This window comes from Microtus ochrogaster, chromosome 7, assembly GCF_000317375.1.
Source record: "Microtus ochrogaster isolate Prairie Vole_2 chromosome 7, MicOch1.0, whole genome shotgun sequence".
Classification (NCBI taxonomy): Eukaryota; Metazoa; Chordata; class Mammalia; order Rodentia; family Cricetidae; genus Microtus; species Microtus ochrogaster.
Genome location: NC_022014.1, coordinates 66,813,459 through 66,828,827, shown reverse-complemented (window position 1 = coordinate 66,828,827; position 15,369 = coordinate 66,813,459). Strand labels below are relative to the sequence as shown.

General features: G+C 40.4%; 1 protein-coding gene across 1 annotated transcript in view; it reads left to right on the top strand.

The window, feature by feature from the left end:
• Tom1l1 (target of myb1 like 1 membrane trafficking protein) overlaps window positions 1-15,369 on the top strand; it is a 42,467-nt gene that overhangs the window by 20,452 nt on the left and 6,646 nt on the right. The window contains exons 8-12 of the mRNA XM_013347566.2: window positions 3,493-3,626; window positions 7,010-7,070; window positions 7,387-7,504; window positions 8,733-8,832; window positions 14,679-14,727. Coding sequence (XP_013203020.1) covers window positions 3,493-3,626; window positions 7,010-7,070; window positions 7,387-7,504; window positions 8,733-8,832; window positions 14,679-14,727 — 462 coding nt within the window. The remainder of the gene's footprint in view (window positions 1-3,492; window positions 3,627-7,009; window positions 7,071-7,386; window positions 7,505-8,732; window positions 8,833-14,678; window positions 14,728-15,369) is intronic.

The following is a 15,369-nucleotide window of genomic DNA, read 5'->3' as shown; positions in this document are numbered from 1 at the left end:
AGAGAGAGAGAGAGAGAGCCCAGAGAGAGAGAGAGACCAGAGAGAGAGAGCCCAGAGTTATCACGGCAAACAGTATTCTGGCAAGTATTGGAAATGGGAAAGGGGTCGGGGTGGGGGAGACTTTCTGAGTTAGAAAGGGCAGTCTTAGCCCAGAGGGTCAGGAAACAAAGCAAGGAGGGAAAAAAAGGGAAGGGATCTAAAGAATGTCTGCCACTAAGGGGGTAGTTACTCCCTTCACGGTCTTAACCTGTCTTCAGGAATATCACGTTCCCCTTCATATTTGGTTTCAGGCTGTTCTCTGAAGTTGTATAACAGGATTTTCTCCTTGCCCAGGAGGTTCTGGCCATGCCTAGGCAAGGGAAATTCCTGCTGACTTTATCAAACAGCATTATCAACCACCAAGTCTTTTAGGACAGAAGTTTCTTATGATTACTTGCCAGTACTTCAGATTCTAAAGAGGGGCAATTGTGAGACTTCCCCCCTTCTTCAGAATTAGTGCTAGCAGGATCACAGGATGTGGGATCCTAAGCTGATCCAGGGAGCCATCCATCCTCACGGGCCTTCAAGCTAATGTTTGACTAGCTGCCTAGAAGCAGCACTGTGTAGGTTTATTTCCCATGCATGCTTTTCGTACTAGAGGAGTTAATTAAATAGCTGTTGAGTTGTACACATCAGTGCTCTGCTGAAGAATTAACACCTTAGGACACAAGAAGTTAGAACCGAAGTTGCTGCAGAATAGATTGTTGAGCCTATAGAGTGCGGAGTTAAAGGAGTTTTTAATAAGTTAATGCGTTTATGAGAGCTATGTCTACAGTTCGTTCAGCTTTAGGGTAAGAGAGTTTTTCCTTCTGAGCAGATAGAGGCGTGCTGTGTGTGTGTGTCTCGCAGCCTGGGTGGGGAGTGCTGTGGGAGAGGAAATGTGTTGTGGGGAGATAATAAGGATATTGCTATACAGATTTCATTTCCAGAGAAGTCTTCATGCACTCCTATCATTTCCTGTTTATACCTTTGCGAAGGGGCTATTTGGCTTTTTTTTTTTTTTTTTTTTTTTTTTTTTTTTTTTTATTTTGGGGTTTTTTTTTTTTTTTTTTTTTTTTTTTTTTGCATATTCCTTGTTGGTGAATGTGGGCTGACTATATAGTTGGTGCTGAACCTGCAAAGGGCTTTATCTGAATTCCTAAGTGTCCTGACAAGAGTCAGCTGGGTAAAAGAAAGTTCTTGATGAGCTTCTTCGTTGTGTTCCAGAGCCTTTGGAATTGTTAAACTCTTTGGCTTTGGCTTAGAAGCCCATCTTTGCCTTAATGACAGAGAGACAATCCCGGGTTCTGTGATGGACATATCCACTGGCCACTGTCAGGCTCTCTCCATTCCCTGCATCCCTAGCTCCACAAGGGCCCTAGTTTTTTTTTTTCTCTGCAGTGCTTGGTCTCTGCTGCTTGCAGGTGGTGTGGCCCTCCTCTGAGACAGACATCAATTGCAGAGATCAGAGTGGGCTGGCTTTTGAAGAGGTTTTCACATTCTGCTCTGTGAGCCCGCTGAGATGCCCTGTTCCTTTCAAGCTTCCGCTCCATCTGTCTCTCCAAAGGGCAAAGGGAGGGTCTTCACATGACTGGGGCTATTGATGCTGGCTGCAGATTCATTTCAATTAATTTCTACATTTTTGTCCTGGGCATCTAACGCCATTGTATTCCTTGATTTTTGACCTTGTTCTAGCAAGCCTTCCCGTCAACAACAAGAGGAAAACTTTCTGTACCATCGGAAGCTAGAATAAAAGAAAATCTTTCATTTATTGTTTGGGAAGAGGGAGGTCTATCAGATGCTATGGATTCTTTCTTTGAATGATATTGGGTCCCAAGCAATAGTGCAAGTATTATAAATTATATTATCTGGGAAATCTTTTAGTGACCCTTCCTCAAGCAATAATAATGCATTTATTGATACCCTGCTATATACTAGGCCCTGTAGGTCTTCAAACACCTTGTGTCCTATGACTGTGTTAGAGCCACCTTTGGTCTACTGAGTCCAAAGTCTTATCTCTTTGCCTGCAGTCTACCACTGGCCCCACCTACTTTGGGACTTCGTTTCCTGGTTTCCTTTCATGTTACAGTGCAAAGTTGAATAATTGCCTCAGACTAGATGGCCCTAAAAGCATGAAATACTTAAGATCTGGGGCTTTAAGAAACAACCTTTGACACCCTGTACATGAATAGCAATCAGGCCATTAACAAATAATATAATTTATCTGGCTTGACATTGTGGTTATGAGGCTCATCTATCACCTACCCATCATCCTCTCCCTCTAGCCCCTCACCTTTCCTTTCTATTTTGTTTTGTCTTCTAAATATTTTTTATGTTTTTGCCGAGGTGATGACTTCTACATCCAAGTCAAAATGCCAGTTAGTAATAGTTCAATTTATTTACTGCTGGAGTTCCTGTCAGGAGTCTCATAATAAACAACTGAAGATTTTTAAATGGTTTAATGAAACGTATATTTTTTTGGTGCACCTTTCTTGAGAAGTCAGATTGTATAATTATAGAATATGTAAGCAAGTTCTTATGCTCTTGCTGTGAGAGTGGAGACATCCCTGCATTTTTGCCTGCTGCTATGCTAATGCACAGAATGTGGCCAAGATGGATGGAGACGATGCTAATATCAGCCTGTGTACCTTAGGCTTATTGGGTGTTTGTTAGGAGGAGGAGGAAGTCAATTGCAAGGCAGCAGATTTCAAATGTCGGGATGCTTAAGAAACACTTTGGTGTGCTTGTTAAGAAAAACGTAGATGCCCCAGACTAAGCCTCAGGGCTGCTGAGTCCGTTAAGTGTTCTATGGATGCCTATGATGCTGATGAGAGAGCACTTGCTGTGGGGTAATGTCTTGGCTCAAGGCAGTGATTGTAAGTAGTCCAAATAAGGACATTATCCATGATGAGTTTTTAAATCCTGGTTCAGTTTATGTTGAATGGGATGAAGCTATAAACTTTAAAGGCTTAAGTACATGTAACAGGAAGTAAAATTCTGCCCCCGTGCTGTAAATGCTTCTTAACTACTTCTACCATTGCTAATAATGACAACGGCATTTCATGTTTATGCTTTGTAGTTACAGAACTCCCGGTCTCACTCATCTCATTTGATTTTCATGCAGCTCTGGAGGTCGATGTGACAAGTGGTTATTTTTCACTTATAATGAGAAAATTAAAGCTTATAAAACAAGTGATCACCCCCCCCTCCCCGAAAAAAATAGCTCAGTTATTAAACAGGGATTCTAGAATTTCCATACAGCATTTCAGTGTACCACGTTGTTGTTTTAGAGAAAAATCATGCCACCCTCTTTCATGGCCCTCTGAGGGGCAGGGTGAACTGTCCACAGTTGAAAACGTTGATGGTCCCTGGGTGACAGCCGGAAGTGACCACAGGTGCATGTAGGCTGGTGTGTCTGTTGTTTTCAAAGAGCATCCCTGGTATGGAAGAAGAACTCTCCTTTTTCTCTGACAGAAACTTTACAAGACGGGTCGGGAGATGCAGGAGAGGATCATGGACCTGCTGGTGGTGGTGGAAAACGAAGACGTGACCGTGGAGCTAATTCAAGTGAACGAGGATCTGAATAATGCCATCCTTGGATATGAGCGGTGAGCCCATGGTTGCCCTTTGCCCCCCTCTTCTAGCTCTGCTTTCACCACCGTACCGACGTCATTCCTTCTGGAGAACCCGCAAGGGAATGTTCTTTCTAGGTCTTTTTCTCTCAACAGGAGTGGCACGGTGAAATAGAATAGTTTGCTCTTGTGTGGCAGTATTCCCCAGATGCCAGGCAGGCGCCTCCCAGTTGAGGTGACTCAGTAGACAGCTTTGGAAAGGTTCTGTGACCGTTGAGCATCACTGGGGCTACTTAAGTGTATGGTGGCCTCATTTCTAACCAGCAAATGCAGAATGACGTGAGTGGCATAAAAGAGAGGTGAATGGACCTGAATTTAAATCTAGATAATAAGAGGGGATATAGATCAGTTGCCTAACATTCCAAAGCCTTCCCTTGAAAAACAAAACAAATAAACAAAACCAAAAACTTGTATCTTTGGAGGGGTTGATTTATTTTTTTTTTTCAGGAGTAAATGAGATAATATAAAATAAAAACAACTAACAGTCGCATACTGACAGCCATTACATTTTTGTGTGTGACGCTGGGATTGAACTCAGGACTTTGTCCCTGATAGGCAAGTGCTACCATTGAATTATACCCCTGATATGTCCTGCACTGAATCACTGTTTTTCCCTCCACATTAATGTTCCGTTTAGACTTTAGAAATCATAAAGATTTTCACTCTTCTTCTCCCATTCCCAACCAGTAGGCAAGAGAATCGGGAAGACAAAGCCGGCAGCTGTACTGTGGTGGCTCCTTTCTCCTTCCCGGTCTCACATTCACTCTCTCTTAGGGATGGCAACTTTTTGTAAGAAAACCTGACTGGGAGCCCAGTCACCATGTTCTTAGCACTGGACAGACTGATGAGCCGTGCCTTTTCCTGTGACGTAAATCTCTCTAAGCGGAAATATGTCCAAGGGCAACCACATGGTTTTCAGTGTTCCAACTGCTGTCTGGTTCTCATTTGGGAGAATTCTGTTGCCAATCATAAGACCACTGGTTAAATGCCCCCGCTAAGGAGGAGCTTTTGTTTATTTGATCTAGATCAGGAAACTGAACTGCTTGTGTTGTACTCAGCTTTGAACAACATGGACCACAGTGACTGTGGTCCTTGAATCCAGAGAGAGAGAGAAACGGGGCTTCTAGAAAAGATGCTTACCAGTTTTGTTTTTTCTGCCATGAGTTCCATAGCTCGAAGCAACACAGATTTATTATTATTAGATCATAAAGTAAAGCAAGTTCTCCAGGTTGGAAGATGCAAGTGTCTGTCTCTGGGCTGGACTCCAGATGTCAGGAGGGCTGCCTTGCATTTTGGAAGTCCCAAAGGAAACTCCATCTCCTTACCTTTGCAGCCAGAAGAGGCTGCCAGCTTTCCTTGGCCCATGGCCTCTGCCTTCCATCTCCAGTGCCAATACCTGCTTCAGTACGGCTCGCATCTTCCCACTCTGACTGCTTCTTCTGAGTCTTTCTTTCCAAGTACTCTTTTGAAGACTGCAGTGAGCATGTCTCTAATGTCCAGAGACTCTGCTAGCCAAGCTAAACTGCTAGCCGACTCCATTCCCTCTGCAGTCTTCAGGCCCCCAGTTTCCATCTAGCCTGTCACCAAGTGAAGCGGGACATGGGTATCATTAGAAGAGAACGCTACTCTCCTTATAGCAGTCTGGCCTCAAAGTCCCCAAAGATTCACCTCCATCACCCCATTTGGCAAAGCATGCTTTTTAGAAGAGTCTAAAACAGTGGTTCTCAACCTTCCTAATGAAGTGACCCTTTAATAAATACAGTTCTTCATGTTGTATTGACCCCCAATGATAAAATTATTTTTGTTGCTACTTCATAACTATCATTTTGCTGCTGTTATGAATTGTAATGTAAGGGTTTCTGGAGACAGAGTTTTGCCAAAGGCATCAGAACACAGGTTGAGAATCACTGATCTAACAACTAAGTGTGTTCAGATACAGAACAAGCTTTTAAAGCATTTAGGCTATTAGAGTCAATGTCATAATGGTAATACCATAAGTTCCCAAAGCAACTTTTAATTTAAAGTCAGCTTCGCATCTACTGCCTCTGTTATCACTCTGCAGCGATCTGATTTTGCATCTCTGAAGAAATGGCTCCGATGTTATACCCATTTAGCAGATGGGACACCAAGGCTCAGAGAGTCAGATTCACAGGCATGTAGAAAGTAGGGAGTAATGTGGACTTCTTCAGCTTCACGGGGTTTTTACTCGAAACAGCCCTAACTGCTTCTCTTTTACTTTGGTAGACAGGCAGTGGGCCCAAACTGTAAAAGGGCAGGTTTTTGTTTTTCCTGATGGTACACTGAACACCGAACACTGAACTACTTTTCGTGCACTTGAATATTTTTATTAAGTTAATTCTTTGACAATTTGATACATGCACACAATTCACCCTGCTTACTCTTTCCCTCAGCCCTGTCTTTATCTCTTCTCACTCTATTAATCTTCCCACGTGCATGGGCATGTGCACACGCGTGTGGGCACGTGCACACACATACACACACAAGTACCTTTTCAAATTCATTACTTTTTTGATAACTTTTTTGTTTAGTTGAACAACTCTTTTAGTTTATTTTTTTTAATCTTTTCTTTTTTAAAAAATTTATTTATTTATTAATAATTATTTATTAAAGGTTTCTGCCTCCTCCCCGCCACCGCCTCCCATTTCCCTCAGGGCCATCTGTGCAACTGTTGGATTGATTTTATAAAAATTATTTATAGTGGCGAAATAAGAAACAATCTATATTTGAAAATAAGAATTGGCAATGTTGTTGATTATTATGGTAAAATACTATAGGCATTACAATTACAGCTCTAAGCGACTATAACAATGCAACACAATTGAATTAGGATACAGAACTGTATAAAGAATAATTTTACCTAAGTTATGTATGGACATGTGTCTATAATTCTAGCCCTACAGGCTCAGGCAGGAAGATTATAGGTCTAGCCTGTGCTACTCATCAAAACACTATCTCTAAGTAAGTAAATTAACATAGAAGTAAAGCCACTTAGCGAACAAACATACTGCACATATTAGTAGTAGTGCTAATTTCTAGAACATGGGATTTAATGTGTTGTTTTTAACTTTTTTATTTCTTCACAGTTTTTTCTAAGAAGGTTTGTACTCTATTAACTAGAAGACAGGATTTTGGTGGCTGTGTTGTGGTATTGGGGACTGAATGCAGAGCTTTGAACTGTGTTACTAAGCCATACTCCCACCCCTGGAAGAGAGTTAGTTACTAAAGGTATTTCCTGGGATTGAGTAAGGATGGGACTGCATCACTGTAGTGACTGTCTGTGTATTTAATAACGCTAAGCTTTGTTTGTAAGTGATGTTGTGCTTTGCTAATTTCAACAGGTTTACTCGAAACCAACAAAGACTTTTGGAACAGAATAGGAACCTGAATGAAACTACCAATGTAAGTGATGAGAAATGTCTAAAGAAAACGATGAAGTAGCTTACTAATTATCCTTCAGGAAGCAAAGGTTCCCTAGAAACAGCTCTTTATAGATGAAAACACAGACACCCTGCAGTGGCTTTGGCCGAGTGGTTTCCATCTTAAATTGCTAGGAGGGTCTCTAATTAAGGAAGGATTCATGTGCTTAGTGCAGTGAAGTTTAAGTTGTCAGGGCCTGATGTTTTTCTCAGAAAAGATCCAAAGGAATATGTTTGGAGAGAGCTAGGGTAAATTGCATGATTGTCCCCCTAACTTGTCTCTTTTTTGCTATTTTCAGACTTCCAATGAGCCATCTGCTCCTTCCTGTGATCTTCTCGACCTCAGTCCTATCCTGCCAATACCTGTGTCCAATGGGGAAGCACTCAATACCGTGAATGCTCAGCTTTCAGCCTTAAGTAAATAAGCAACCGGGCCTTGTCTCAGCAGTGCTGGGACCTGATAGGAAATAGTTCTCCTTGGTTTTTTAGTTGAATGCCTCCCTAAGAAGGACTGAAGTCAGTTTGACTATCAGAGATGTAATCACTTCCCTGCAAAAAAGTTGGGTTGGATTTAGCAAACGAATGGGGTGGGTAGGGGAGGGTTTAGAACTCTTCCCGCTGACTCAGAAGCCCATGGAATTTACCTGACCCACAGAGGCTTTGCTTTTCACTGGCCGATATTTAAATCTCTTCCAGATATAGACTATTATTGTTAGATGTCTTTGCTATGCCACAATTCAAATAAGAGACTAATTGATGCAGAGGAAATCAGAAATTATGAACCAAGACCGGATGGGAGAGAAATGTGAAGGCTGTTAGAAAAGGAAGTTGGAGGTCCAGTTCTGCCACCTAACCTTTGAGACTGACTGACTTTTTAAAGAGAGGCGGTGGTTTAAAGAGATGAATGAAATGGCGTTTGCCAAATGCACTGTAGGCTTGTAGTTACCCACCTTATCCAACGTACTATCTCCATTCTTACTTCCAACAAGATATGTTAGGCTACAAAATATTCAAGATGAAGAAAATATCTAAAATTCGAGTTCAGCCAAACCATACTTTTTCTCTTATATTTTGGTGTTTCCACAGCAAAAGTACACAGTATTGAATTTGTGGGTTCCTTACAAGCGTTCTTCATCTCTGAACTATTGGCAGCTTGCTTATGTTAGCTAGTGAGATTGATGGGACCACTTGTCCCAGAGAGTTTTCATGGGTTCTCATTATGGATTTGGGGCAAAGGAAGATAGTTATATTCCCTTTGAGTGTCTTAATTGTATGGGGGTTTAAGGGCTTAGACGTGAAGGCTGAGCCCTGTAGAAATCCTAGCTGTCCACTTTTGTGCTAGGCAGAAGACATGCACAATCCTTTCCAGTTTGGATCAGCTTGAGATTTTGGAAACTCCAACAGATAATATTTTCCATTTATGACAGCTTCTTTATGTGGCTGGGGTTGTCTGTCTTTGTCTCTTTTTATGTCTCCTATAAATGATGCTTTTTAAACTCTCTTAGAGGAAACCGTATCATTTTATGGCAACAGAAGTATCCAAATCAATCTCTTTAACTGGGAAAAATTGAGGATACTAATGATGGTAACTATAAGTATGATAAAAATTGGCTTAAAAAAATCAAACAAATGCATTTTGTTTTAGGTGTCAGCTCTCCGAGTCCTGTTATAACAAGCAACTTGTATTCCAATCTTCAACCACAGTTGGATTTGCTAGCATCGGAAAACACAGAAACACCTACCCTGTAAGTATGCCAGTAACAACAGTGAACTAATGCCCATGGCATTGTGGTTCCTTATGGTAGAAAACATGGTGTTGTATGACACTGTTTCTGGAGAGACCTGAACAAACATCCACCCAGCCCAGATAAGGTACATACAAGAGACCAAAGTACAGTTATCACCAAAGTCCAACTTGGTGAACCATGAGTTTTATTGGGGTTATTTATAGGAATGTGGGTGAGTGGGTATACACAGGGGCAGAAATGACTCAAAGATGTTGCAGCACCAAAAAGCCCAGCCCAGCATGGATATCAGTTCATGATATCTGGGAATCTGGCTAGAACTGTACAACCTATAGCCATCTCAACAGGATGGTGTCTTTCGGGAAGTTCCATTGTTCTGGACTTCTTCTAGGCCGTTTGACTTCTTGGTTTCTTCCAAGTAGCTTAGCTGGCCTTAGCTTCTTCCAGTTCTTCCAGATAGCTCTGCTGGTCTAAGTCTGTTGTAGGCAGCTCATCTTGTCTGAGAGTGTCTCTCAGCAGCCCTTACAGTTTATATGCTGGGAAAAGGAGTGGTGGTGGGAGCAGTAAATTTGCTCAGTTTCAGTGACTTCCTGAAGCCATTGTGTTTATTACTTCCTGAGCACGAGGTGATTCCCTACAGGGTGGAATGTTGTATGTGTGTTGTGCCATGTCCGTGTTGTCGTGTGTTCTCCTCTCCCCCTTAAGCATTCTGTGTTGTAAGGAGCCTCCCTCCAAGAGGAAACCGCTACACAATAGATAGTATAGAAAATCTATTTACAGTTAGAAAGACCTGGGTTAAAGTCTTAGCCTTGCTTCCATTTGGCAGCGTGGCACGGCATGAAACATTAGCCATTGTGAATTCATTTTCCTGTAAGAATACTACCTAGGAATCACACTGAGCACATGAAATAAACATACATTTCCTAATGTAGCACTATGTAATAACCCCATAGCAAGCCTTCAGTAAGTCTGTTTCTCTGATTTTGTTCATGCTATTCAGTTATGGGAAATACAGTGACAAAGGAAGATGAGGAATGATCTTCAAAACTGGAAGAGTAATGGTCACACTAATTTCATGAAATTGCCTATGTATAGCAATACTCTGTAGCTTGGTTAATTTTATATAATTATTTGCCAAAGTTATTTTGTTTCATGTCATAATCACTGTTCCTTTTGTACAGGAGAAGGCACTGGGACTTAGGAATGGAACCTATTAAAATCTACAGTAATTAGCAAGATCACCAAAAAAAGTGATCAGTGACCCATAAACATTTGTATGATTTCCATATTTCTTAGAGAACTGTCAGCAAAACACAAAGATTGGTTGGTTTATGGATTTTATTTTATTTTTGTTTTTTACAATGTTTCACTCTATAGTGCAGGCTGACACAGAACTCACTAGGTGGCTGAGGCTGGCCATAAATTCATAGAAATATTCCTACCTGACTCCTGAGCATAGGGATTATGGTCATGAACCATCATGTTTGACTTAAATATTTTATTTTTACTTCTCAGATTGTTTGATAAGAATTCATTGGCTGTAGAAAAAAGTATGTAACTTCATAAGGGATAAATGACATTATCTAATAAAACGAACACTGCATTTACTTTGGACCTGTGATATTAAATCTAGGAAGTTATGTTGTCCTCATACATTTAGGTATTTATAAGACTATTCTTTATAATATGGTGGGCTGTAAAAAGAGACTGTTCTTTCATTTCCCGACTGCTCAGACCCAAAAAAATCACACAGAAATTGTATTAATTACAACAGTGACTTAGGCGCATATTCCTAGCTAGCTCCTTTTTAAAATTAACTATTTATCTGTGTATCTCCATGAGGCTGTGGCCTACCAGTAAGGCTCTAGCTGTCTCTCTCATACGATTTCAGCCATCTCTCTCCTTCAGGAGCTACATGGTGTCTCTTTGACTCTGCCTACTATCTATCTATCTATCTATCTATCTATCTATCTATCTATCTATCTATCTATCTATCTATCTATCTCTGTTTGGATTTCCCGTCCAGCTTTACTCTGCTATACTATTGGCTGAAACAGCTTTATTCATTAGTCAATAAAAGCAACACATATACAGAAAGACATCCCACATCAGTGGGCAATGGTGGCTAATAAATGTAAGTATCCATTAGTTGGGGACTGGTTAAACAAATAGTTCTATAATATATGATTAGTGTACAGCTAGGGGAAAAGGAGACTCTGTACATGAAAAACTATCTTCACTGTCACACCGGAGAAAAGATGGCAAGCACAGTGTGAGCATACTATATCTGTGTAAGAAAGCGGTGAAAGGATTCTAATTCTTAGTATTTATGTCATTCCTCATAAAAATGAGGAAAAACAAAAGGCAGTGACTTAAATTTAGGAATAGACTAGATAAGACTAAAAGAACTAGCAGGTTGGATTTGTCTTATGACAAGGCTAATGTTTATTTTCCTATACATAGAAGCATGTGTGTGCACACACATACACTATATATTTTAGGAAATTGGTAACATGTTTCCCTGAGGTTGATATCAAAATAACATAAAAATGTATGATTGTTTTTTTTTTTAATCTCATCTCTTCTCTTTCCCTTCCCTGGTGTTTACTGAACCCCTTCATTGGTTGGGTTCCTACTTATTGTCCAACGTATCAGGAAATATCAATTTATTTCTCTTTTATTAAACACTTGTATACCCAATTACTTAATTGCTTTTCTTTTTTTTTTAAAACTTTTTAGTATTTATTTATTATATATACAATATTCTGTCTGTGTGTATGCCTACAGGCCAGAAGAGGGCACCAGACCTCATTACAGATGGTTGTGAGCCACCATGTGGTTACTGGGAATTGAACTCAGGACCTTTGGAAGAACAGACAATGCTCTTAACCACTGAGCCATCTCTCCAGCCCCCCCTTAATTGCTTTTCTACACTTAAAAAGGAGAAGACTGTAGGGACAAGAATGAGAAAGAATCAAATAGGGAATTTCTTTTAATAGGCAAGAAAAGACGTATAAGGGAAGAGGAAAGAAGGTTTCTATGTTAGGAAATGAAATACCAGTCACACCCTCATGGGTTATCAAACTGAGACCATACCATAGGCTGGCTCACTCTAGTCTCGGTCATATAGGACAAGCACATGCTGAAATGTTGTAGGCTGATGTCTGGCTCAACCGCCTGCTAAGTAACAGTTTTCCCGTCATCCTGCTAACCTTGTTGGGCGATGTGAGAATGAATGAGTAATACAGAAAAATGTGCCTTGTGGCAAATGTCTCCAGGAAACTCTCTAAAGAAACCAAATCTCAGCTACCAGTGTTCAGTTTAATGTGCAATGCTTCAGATCACCCTTCAGTCAGCAGAAATCACTAAGTCACAGATCACATATCACGTTGTTGGCCTCCATAGGTTCTGACTCAGTAGCACAAATCTTAAGTTTTTATAAGCATCCCAGGAGAATTACAAACCAGTGGCAAACAAGAAAAGAAAAAAAAAATGTTGTGTTGAACTGTTTCTCTGTAAATAATGTGCTCTGCCTTAAGTTTTTGTTTTGTTTCTTTAATTTTGAGCAGTTTGTGATGCATGGGTACGATTTCTTTTGACATATTTGTGTAGTGTTGGCTGAGTACCTTAGTTTCCTATGGCTACCATTACAAATTCCCACAAACTAGATGGTTCAAAACCACAGATACTTATTACCTCATAGTTATGCAAGCAAGAAGTCTGAAATTCAGTCTCTAGCATTTTTCAGTAACAAGTTGTCCTCTGCTTTTTCCTTGGTGACTTAGTATTCATTCTTTGGCTTCTCTGGCTTATTCCAGTTTCTGCTGCTACTCTTTGGCTCTCTCTTTTGTGCAACTACAGTCTCGCTAAGCTTTTCTAAGATCACTGTCCCTTGGATTTGAAGGCCAAACAGATCATTCAGGTGACGAATGCCTCTGAAGATCCATCTCCTTTCTGAATAAGACAACACAGGTTCAAGGCATTATGACTTAAACATATCCTTTAGGGAGAGGGTGGATAAAATTTAATTCACTACACGGGCCTTCTGGAATCTAAGAGTTAATGTCTTCTACCAAACTACTTTTCAGCCTTTATTTATTCGTATTTATTTTCAGTACTACACACATCCTGCTCTGCTGTTGAGGCTGTGATAACAGTTGTTGGGTATTACCAGCTAAGTGTTTTAGGGCCAATTGTTTGGTCTCTTTTACTCTTGTTCAAACTGGATGATGTCTATGATCCACATTCAAGTCCACTAACTGTCCTGTCATGTCTATTTTACAATTAAACTGATTTGAAGTTTGTTTCTATTTATTTTTTCATTTTTAAAATTTCCACTTTGTTATTTATGATTTTTGTTAACTGACACTTTCTATTTTTCCATTTTTAAAAGGGTTACTGAATGCTTGCCTCTTGGAATATTTGTACTGCAATAGCTGCTTTCACATCTCTTTGGGATAACGCCAACATCCATTTCTCTTGGTAGTCATTTCTATTGCTTGTCTTCTTACTACATTAAATGTTTTCTGGTTCTTTATAGTCATTTTGAATTATATCCTTGGCTTTTTTATTTTTATTAGTAGATGCTTGGTTTTGGAGAAATCTGGTCTATAAATGTTGATACTTTGATTTCATGAAGCAAAGAACTTGATTAGATTCACTTTATAATTCCAGCCTGCCTCTTTAATATGTGCTCAAAAATCACTAATTTTTCAAAGCTCTTTCTGTGCTGTTCAAATCTATCCTGCCTATATACTACCCTGTGGTCAGTCAGAAGTCTAGTGGTAGGTTGTGTGTCCAGTTCTCAGTATTTTGACATCATTTGAATCATGGACGTTGAAAACAATTCTGTCTTAGGACTTCATAACAACCTTACACAGTTGTTTTCCTGAGTTCTCTCAGCGTTGTCATTTCTCTGGTACTCTCTGGTGTCCTGGAGCTCCCCTTCTCTGTTCTCTGGTCACCTTATTATCTAATTACCTAATCATCGTTCTCCTGCTGTGCTTTCTCCGGACAAATGGTAGGACAGAAAGCAACAATGGCTATCCTATGCTTTTGAAGTCACAGCTTAGCCAAATAGAAAGGAAGTTTCCCTCACTTCAGAGTTTACTCTCCTGCCCACCGGTTACCTCTGGAGTCACCAAGCAAGGGGTTGGCTATATTTGGGATGTGAAGATGGATCAGAGGCATCTAGGGGTGTCCTTCTTGCTCCCTGCAAGCAAATGACTGCTTTTCTTTGAGTTCTGTCATCGCTTAAGTCTGTATCTGGGGTTCAGGCTGCATTCAAATCGAGAATACAAAAGACGGTAAATTCAACAGTAGTTCCGAGGTACTTAAATTTTGTCCTTTCCCAGTCGGCCTGCCACCATTTTCACATTCCTGACTAGCTTCGCTGGTTTGTTTTCCAGCTTTTATAGTGGCATTAGTAAGGGAATAATTTTTTTTTCCATTCCACTTTAACCAGAATGGGAACTCTCCCATCTTTCCTAACTTTTGCTCCGTACAGCTTCTCATATTTCAAGATGTAATGGGTGGGAGCTATGGATGGAAAGACTGAGGGCTATGCTTTCACTAATGTACTGTGCATACTCCAGGGCCTCAAGTCCACTCCTGCCAAGGACCGATGCCTTTGCTGTGTTTGATTTTGAGTTTCATGGCCCCGAAGGGCACTGAAACCAGACGGTAGTTGTTGGGGTGTCATTTTGTGAGTTTGAAGTGGGGTGTCATTTTGTGTAGTTTGAAGGTTTGCTATACAGGCTTTGCTTTCAGACCTGGGAGATCATCTTACTTTTTGCATTTGTGTTCTCGCTGTAGGGTAATCATGCTGTGTTATCACACTATCCTAGGTTTGCCCAAAGGACCAGCCAAAACTTCGTCTCAAGTCCCACGTATGACGTGAGTAACCAAACCCCCTTGCTAGCAGTTCACCTAGTCAGCAGATACTCATGACCAAAGCACTGCTTGTTAGTTCTGATGCTCCGCTCTGCATACTCTTAAAAGGTCTTTACAGTTAGTTGGGTGACCCAGCCATTGTTGGCAACCTTAGTCTTTTGAGATAACTTTTAGTTTGTTTTTCTCAGATAATATGGTTAATGATAATAATGACATAATTTCTGGGCTTGGAATATAGCTCAGTGGTACAGCACTTAGCTAGAATGGACAAGCCGTAAGTTTGATCACCAGCACTGTAAGAAACAAAACGTTGTAGTTCCTTTAACATTGTTTATATTTGGAAAGCCTTCAGAGTTGTTCATCCCTCTCTCTCTCAACCCTCTAGTGAAGGTTATCAGTGTTTTAAACTATAATTTAAGCTATAATTCTAGTCCCAGTCTTAACAATTACTCACTGGTTCTCGTGTGTACATGTGACTCTCACATATTCCTTCTTTCTCTCCGTTTCTTTCTTTCTTTCTTTATTTTTTAAAAAATATATTTACTTATTTATTATGTATACAATCTCTGTCTTGTGTGTATGTCTGCAGGCCCGAAGAGGGCACCAGACCTCATTCCAGATGGTTGTGAGCCACCATGTGGTTGC